Source organism: Solanum stenotomum, chromosome 6, assembly GCF_019186545.1.
Source record: "Solanum stenotomum isolate F172 chromosome 6, ASM1918654v1, whole genome shotgun sequence".
NCBI lineage: Eukaryota > Viridiplantae > Streptophyta > Magnoliopsida > Solanales > Solanaceae > Solanum > Solanum stenotomum.
The window spans coordinates 59,939,698-59,948,220 of NC_064287.1; the positions used below are offsets into that span (position 1 = coordinate 59,939,698).

The 8,523-nt window shown below is 32.3% G+C and overlaps 1 protein-coding gene across 1 annotated transcript; it reads left to right on the top strand.

The window, feature by feature from the left end:
• The first annotated feature begins 593 nt into the window (after nucleotides 1–593).
• LOC125869366 (uncharacterized) lies at nucleotides 594–4,700 on the top strand. The gene is made up of 8 exons (XM_049549947.1): nucleotides 594–867; nucleotides 954–1,047; nucleotides 2,814–2,933; nucleotides 3,050–3,098; nucleotides 3,243–3,342; nucleotides 3,457–3,518; nucleotides 3,696–3,754; nucleotides 4,288–4,700. Exons 1-8 carry the CDS (start codon nucleotides 713–715, stop codon nucleotides 4,390–4,392), a joined length of 744 nt encoding a protein of 247 aa, XP_049405904.1. The 5' UTR covers nucleotides 594–712; the 3' UTR covers nucleotides 4,393–4,700.
• Nucleotides 4,701–8,523: the final 3,823 nt, after the last annotated feature.

Consider the following 8,523-nt stretch of genomic DNA (forward strand, 5'->3'; position numbering starts at 1 on the left):
CCAAAAAAGAAGAAGGAATGTCAATGTTAGCGATAGTATAAAATGTTGTAAACGTGGCAAATGTCAAACGACAATTTAATATTTTGTTTGTAAGAATGAACCATATATAAACAAACATTAAACCCAAGTCTAACATTATCTTAAAAGGAGATTTTTCTAGGATTGTACTTACACCATTTTCAATAAGAGAAAATTTCATAAATAACTATAGTTTAGATCGTAACTATGAAACATAGCTATAATTTATGTATCTACAAAACATAGCTACAAGTACTTATCAACGAGTATTAGTTGTATCAACAAAAAAGATATATTTAGACTGCAAATATCAAATATATCAGGTAGATATAGTTGTATCAATAAAAGAATTGTATTCAGGCGGTAAGTATCAACTATATCAGGCGACGGACAAATATCAACACATACCGAATAAATTGTATATTTACTACAAAATTAAAATGTAGCTACATTTCATATTTTTTTAAAATAACTTAATTATACATCGTAAATACAATCTAAATATTTGTCACGTCCTGTAATTTTCCTTTGACATCTGCATAAATCAGCCCATATATTAGTCTATGGCCCATTATCAGCCCAATAAGAAGAACAAATCATCATTCTCCAAAATTAGCTGAGCAAAAAATCCGAAGAGAGAAATTCCAATCCCAAATTCGATCGAAAGAGAAAGAGAGATCTATCGAAGGCGAAAATGGCGGAAGATTTAGTATTGGATACAGCCATTAGAGACTGGGTATTGATTCCATTATCAGTGGTTATGGTTCTAATTGGAGTTCTTCGTTACTTTGTCTCAAAGCTTATGAAGGGTTCTTCTCAAATACCTGATCCTAAAATCGTCAAAGAAGGGTTCTTTTCTAAGCTCTTCCTAATGGGTTTTCACGAATTTTAGTCTTTTTTTGTCCTGCTGAATTTGTTAAATTTTTTTATTTCAGGCAAGTGATAATTAGGGCAAGGAATTTGAGAGCTGGGGCTAATTATATTCCAGCTAAATCGTTTCGTGCAAGGAAAGCTTATTACAGCAATGAGGTTTAACTTTGTATTTAACGAAATATTTGTAGTTTATTTGCTTGTTTAGTGAAGAAGATTGTTTGATATTGATATTTTTATAAGCTTGATTGTAGAAATTAAGAGTCCATCTCACAAGTTGAACAGGTTTATTTTTTCTTAAAATGAATAAAGCATGATTAGATGGTGGAAAAGTTTTAAAGTTGAGATAAGTAAGATGGATTGGAACTTTGGTAACTTAGGGAAGTGAGGGGTAGTAGGAGAGAGATACAGAAATCTGAAAAGAGTGGTAAAGGAGGGTGCTTGTTAAAACTGGACCACGATGGTTGGTGCAAGTAATCCATTACCCTTTTGGTTTCTGGGTCTATGGAATCGAACATGAGAACCTCTCAAGGTCTTTTTGCTATTACATGTGTTATAGCAGCCTCTTATAAATGCATAGATGTAACACTCAATGCTCCTATCCTGATCTGATTGTTTTAGTTTGATTCATACCTAAAACAAGAATAAAGCTTGAAGTAGTGTTTTTGGAAGAAAACAGATTGAAAACCTGTTACAAAGGCCACCTTTTTTACAAGTTTGAGGTGTTATCAAGATTAAAGTTGGTTCTGCTTGAATTTTGAGGTAGTATGATGTTTAAGTTTTAACAACTGATGATTAATCGATGAGAAGGATTCTTAGTGAGGAGCATGAACTCCATTTTGGGAAGACCACATTAGACTATAGAAGTATATGCAATTATCTTTTCCGGGACAGTGGGGAGCATCAGAAAAGGTTGAGTCTTCCAGTTTGGACATGATTCTGCCTTTTGTTGTTTGATAGAGTGTTTCAGGCTTCCTTTACTACACTTATCTTTTGTTGGCCTAGTAGTTAAGATGCAGAAGAGTTGTACAACAAGGAGGTTAAATAGTTGGATTAACTAGTGAACACTAGCTAATTACCACCTAGAATGATGATAAGGTACTTTAAGCGAAGAATATGGAAGCTAGTAATTGTTGATTGGTGGAGTGAAGGTGAACATGATATAGAAAAGTTCAACTAAAGTGACCGCAAGCATGTCTATGTTCAACACTGAAGTTTATTTGGTTGAATTTGAATGTCTTTTGTAATTGATGCAAAGAGACTGGTAGAAAACTGTTGCATGCACAAATTTTGAAAAAATAGGGGGACATGGTTTTTATATGAGTAGAATTTTGTATTTATTTATGTGACTTCTTTATTATAATATATTCAAAGTAGTTACTAAAATACATATAGGTATATACACCATCAATTTAAATTGTTGTAAGCTAGTAAAAGAAAATCGTTCAGCATCACATGTCAAAAAGTACATCAACATCTATGCAATACTTAAACATATTGATAGAGGCTTCTCATACTTCTCTTTTCAAGGGAATCGAAGGGGTTGGTCAAATAAGGGAACTGGAGATTCAACTTTGTCGTAAGTTGACTATACTTTAAAATAATTTTGTTGGTGTCCCATTGGATGACATGAGCAATTGTGCTTTAAGAAGTAAAAGAATAATTAGGAACTGGCCCCGAAGTGTCTGAGTGTTGTATACCATTTGTGTTCAATTTGAATAACTAAATAGGTTGGTGTATGAGGTTTTTTATTTAAGAAAATAAAATAAATTAACCTGAAAATACAACTATTGTCCAGTAGTTCACTTGTCCGTAATTACATGGTACTAGCTGTAAGAACATGTTGTTTAGTTTGAATACATTGATGGAGGGCCTTTGGTTTCTTAGGAACAAATAGTTTACTAATATTACATATGACAATGCAGGAAAATGGATTACTCCATGTTCCCAAGGGCCAAGCTGCGAATCCACAGGCGCAAATGTTCTCTGACCCAAACATGGCTATGGATATGATGAAGAAGAATTTGTCAATGATAATCCCTCAGGTATTATACTACTAATTCATCAGCTAAGATATTTTTCATAATAATCGATTGAATGTTGATGATATATAAGAATTTGTGAATCTAACTACTTTCTTGTGTATTCTCCATCTTGCCAGACTCTTACATTTGCATGGGTCAACTTCTTCTTCTCTGGGTTTGTAGCAGGTATTCCTTTTCCCAAGATTTGAATTCCTTATTTTCTTTGTCAATATTAAAATCTCGGTTGCATAGTGCATTCTTATCTTGAACGTGAAACTTTATATTATGTTTTCCTTATATTAACTCACATAAATTCGGGTGTTGTTTCAGCGAAGATACCTTTTCCATTAACTCAGAGGTTCAGGGCCATGTTACAAAATGGCATTGATCTAAGCACAGTTGATGTCAGTTACGTCAGCAGTCGTTCATGGTAAACATTAGCATTCATGACTTAATTTTAATCTTCTAAAGTACAAGTGTTTTAAAAGCTACGTTCTGTAATAGGCAACGCCCTGTATCTTATACTTTCTATGAAACTGCTCAGGTATTTTCTCAATCTGTTCGGATTAAGGGGTTTGTTCAGCCTCATTCTCGGAGAAGAAAATGGTCAGTAGTTTTTGTAGAAGTTTGTGTAATTTCTTTTTTCGCAAGTAGATGTCAAGAGTCCAGACGTGGCCAATAATTTCTGTTTTTAATGTATATTGAGAAGTTTTAATTCCAGAGAACCATTCACTGGGTTTTATTTTTCCCAATTTAAACTATTTATATCGATATTTGATGCAGCAACTGATGATACTCAACGCATGATGCAAATGAGCGGATTTGGTATGGACCCCAGCAAGGTAAAACTCTCTTAGGCTACATGCTTGTAATCAAATTTTTCCATTGATATTCTGCGCACATTATGTTAATCAAGACCAAACTAACTTTCGTATTCTTACCTTAAAATGTCAGCATTTTGTGCTTAGTTCTTAAAGAGTTCCCTTTGGGACCAAGAAATATTTAGTGCGTATCAGCCCTTCTTCGTCCTTAGTTTTTCCCCGTTGCATTTTCTCTGCCACCCTGAAACTAGATTCCTTTTGATCAAGTAGTTAAGGAAATAGTTTGTCAGTGGAGAAGGAAAGGGGGCGTCCTTTTGGTTTGAACTCATTATGGAGACATTGGTCCTGACAAAATCTTGAATCTATCCTTATATGTCTAACTTCACTGAGTAGCACCTTGGCTAATGGATATTAGGCTGGTAGCTATTTGAAATCTATCTCAGCTGAGCAGGACCAGGAAAACTAATCATTCGACGATGTCTGTTTTGTGAACAAATTGCACTTCTCCTATTATATCTTGCTCTGTGTTTATAGATGTTAATTTTCTTCTACAGACTTTGGGAGCAGAAAAGGACGGATTAGACATTGTTCAGCATGATTGGGTGCTACCTAAATTCGAGCAGCGAGCTGAATCAGTCTTGCGGAAACTTGTGAAATGAGGATCTGCGTTGGCGTTATTTCGTATTTGGATGTGCAGCATTTTGCTTGCTGATCGAGCTTCTTCTCGATGCATGTGGTCATCGTTGCTGAAGACGGTATACATTGTTCAAAAGCCAAGATGCTTGTCATAGTAACTTTTGTTTTCTCTTTACCAAAGTTGGTGAATTTGCTGCCACTTTCATGTAGTAATAGTTTTGAAATTTCCCAAACTCTATAATTTTGGATGCAAGTTAGTAATTGTAAGCTTTGATGAATTAACCATTTTGGTTGTGATTTATGATATTTTCCTACTAGAGACCACATTGAATTTCTGCAAATGTTAAATTGTGAACTTAAAACTTACTTTTTGTTATTCCTGCTATGACTCATGATCATAGTTGTCCTCATTGGAATCAAAATCTTTAGTTAGATCGCTATTGTGTGCGTATGTATGTGTATTCGATACAATACAAAACACTCATGGTATTTGCCATAGGTTCACCTTTTTGTTCTCCATATGAGGACTCATTGGAATAGTTCTGGTTAATTCTGGGCTAGACATTGAGCTATACGTTCGTTTGTCTTTAATTTATTATAATGGTGTTGTTTGGATCAATTTGTGTGTATCTCAATTGTCCAACAAATACATGCTTACTTCCTAGTTCCTACTAACATAAATAACGAATAATTCTACGTATCAAAGACCTAAATAGATAGGAAGAAATTACTCAATACTATGGTTTATGATCTATCATCCTAGAAACTTTAAAATGCTTTCCCAGAAGAGTTTATTTTACCCGACTCTCTTCTTTTAATAACAAGGCAGACATCCTCGGCCCTATACTTTTTTAATTTCGAATGAAAATAAAAAGTGCCTTCTTTGAGCAAGCACCTATACCTATTAAAAAGTGAGAGTTTACCAAACAAACAAGAGTCTCTTTCTATCATATTAGTTAAGCGCTAACGAGGACGAAAACTAATGAAAAAGAAGCATCAATTTTCATGCAATTGCTGCATTCGATTGGGACTAAAGGCTAGGCACCGGACCTACAGGTACCGGTCCGGTAGTTTACGAAACGGAATGGGACACCGTGAAACGGTACTCAGGACGGAACAGAATCACAATTTCATCCCGGTAATTCCGGTCCGGTTGATCCCGGTATATTCCGGTTTCTCTTTGGTCCGGTCCGATAATCCAGTTAATTATTTTTTATTAATTGATTTATATTTTATAATTTATATATAGGCATATTTTCAAAAAAAAAAATTTGGATTGGATTGATATTTTTTAATTTGTGTCATTGTTTATTCCTTTTTTTTTATTTAATTTTTTTAAATTACAAACTTAAGTTATTTAAATTACAAATTATAACTATAACTTATAACATATTAATAAGTAATAACTTATAAACTTCAAAAGATTCAAAATTTCAAATCTTGAAAACTTAAGCTCAAAAGCTTTAAAACAAAAAAACTTTATTAAACTTAAACTTGCAAATTTAAAAAGTAAAAATTAAAAAAAATATCTTTAAAATAAACTTAAGTAAAATTACATTATAAATTTCAAAACAATTAATTTAAACTTAGAAAAATAAATAAACATTCATATTTTCGTAAATCAAAAAATCAAAATAACTAAAAAAAAAATTATTATTTTTTGAAATAGCTATATGTGTCTTCCCATTTATCCCATCCCGTTACATTCCGATCCGATCCGATTCACTTCCATCCTGGTATATAGTGGGACGGGACGGAACCTACTATCCATCCCGATAATTTCGGTTCGGTTCATCCCGGTACCGATCAACACACCGGTCAATCCGTCCCGTTCTGGTCCGGACCGGTACCGGTGGTTCCGATCCGGTCCTTTGCCCAGCCTTAATTGGGATTGATCGTAGTTGTGTAGACAACAAAATTTAATTGGAATTGTATATACATCGATCAAAAATTGATCAGGATTGAAACGTAATTATTATTGTATTTGGACTAAAGCATATTTATATATAATCGAATAAACCAAGTTTAATTGGAATTGAGGCATATTTATCTATAAACAGATTTTATTGAGATCGTGACATAGTTGTTGTTATTATTATTATTATTATATGTATCTAATAAGTATATAAACAAACTTAATTTATAGATTTTTTTTTTTAAGACATTCTAAAACATTTTAAGAAATCTAATATCATTATAATACTACAGATATTTAAAAGTTTTATTTTTGAAATTATAATTGTTCAAGGAGTATATTTTTCTTTTATGATACTTGGTAGTTGGTACATATTTTTAAAATTATAAAAATCTTTAGAGTTCTACCTAAAATTATCATTATCATCGAATACTTGCTACAATTTTGCACCCTTAATCTATGTACTCCCTCTATTCTAATTTATTTGACATTTTTTTATTTTTCGAGAGTCAAACAATTTAAGTTTATCCGGGAGTTTGTGCATGGAATCTACATTTTTTAAAATGAAATTTAAATATTTGTAAACTACGTAACAAGTACTATAAGTCACAATAATTGATAATTCAAAATATTTAAAAGATCTATGAAAAATTTACGGTCAAAGATAGACTTGTTTGAATATCAAAATTTAAAAAATGCCACATAAAATGGGATGGAGAGAGTACCATTTATGATTTACACACTATTTGTCTTAATTTTTATAATTTCCCCTAGTTTATTCGATCAGTTCATATTTTCATTTAACCACTTCTGCTAATCACGGAAAAAATTTCATTGTTATCAAGAGTCTAAAAAGAATAATGTCAAAATAAAGTGTAAGTCATCGATTTAAATCTAACTTTTGCAACTATATCATCAATCTTTAATTACATAATAAATAAGATTTGAATTATATTTTTTAAAAAAATTTAAAAGATAAAGTGCTTTAGTCTATTTAAATAATTCTAAAAAAAGTAGTAATAATGAAATTTAGATTTTAGGGATCATAGATCTAGGTGGCAATGACATAATTCCAGCGTGGCAAAAAGGCAAGTGGGGCCCAAGGCCCACGAGATTTATACCTGAAAAAGCATCTAAGGGACCCACTTGATCTAAAGCATCTTCAGAATGGGCGGTTTGATGGGTCCACATTGTTATATGGACTTTATTATAAAATATTTAATAAAAATAAAAGTTGCCAGCTCAGATTATTCATGTTGTTTATGCATAGTCCAAATAGGACCATGCTATGTGCAAAATTTAGGAAAGGATCGAATCACGAGAGTTTTACGTTGTTTTCATAGTATGAACTTGGGAAATTGTGATTATGTGCGAGATTCAGGAGAGCATCGTATTTACGTTGTTTTCACAGTTTGAACTTGGGAAATTGTGATCGTGTGCGAGATTCAGGAAAAAATCATGTCACGAGAATTTTAAACTGTTTTCACAGTTTGAACATGTGAGGTTTTGATCTCTTGCTACATGTCAATAATTTTATCAGTTACACCAGAGCTCTTCTAAAAGGAATCCTAGAATTCTGTCTGTTTTCTAGATTCGGAAAAGCGTGAATTCTTAAGAACGTTTAGTTTAGGGGCAATGTAGTAAAAACTTACGGTTTAACATCATTCCACTTAAAAAATAATCAATAAATGCAAAATATTAGGTGATTTTTTATCTATTCAAACTACGATACACAATGTAACTCAATATTCTTGATATCAATACGTATAATTAATCGAGATGCGTGTAAATTAATCCAGACCCCAACGAGTTAAGAAGTGTGGGGTTGTTAATGATCACAATTTGTGAGTGGGGGTTGAATAAGCGCCGGCCTAGTGCCCCCTCTTAACGTTAATGTCCATTTTCCCCAATATGAATCTTTAACATGGACGTATACAACATAATGATAATGACATGAACGTTTCAACTTCTAATAATTTTTTAAAATAAATTATTTTTTATTTGAAATTTAAATTTCTGTGTTTGTTTTCATTCATCTGTTAATTAGGTTGCTAAGTTAATCACATAAAATATATCATTATTTTCAATTATACGTGCTTTTGTCTCAATAATTTGCAAAACACCAAACATTTTCTACTTGAGACTGATGAGTTAAATTAAAAAAAAATATGACATTTGTAGTTTGTGGTTAGCTTAACTATCTAGTTAATGGGCAAATGAAAACATTCACAATTTTTTC

Excerpts from the sequence above, each read along its gene's own strand:
- LOC125869366 (XM_049549947.1), top strand. The coding sequence starts at position 713 with ATGGCGGAAGATTTAGTATTGGATACAGCCATTAGAGACTGGGTATTG. Across the intron at positions 3,099-3,242 it reads CTTCTCTGGGTTTGTAGCAG|CGAAGATACCTTTTCCATTA; the intron begins GTATTCCTTTTC and ends GTGTTGTTTCAG. Across the intron at positions 3,519-3,695 it reads CATTCTCGGAGAAGAAAATG|CAACTGATGATACTCAACGC; the intron begins GTCAGTAGTTTT and ends TATTTGATGCAG.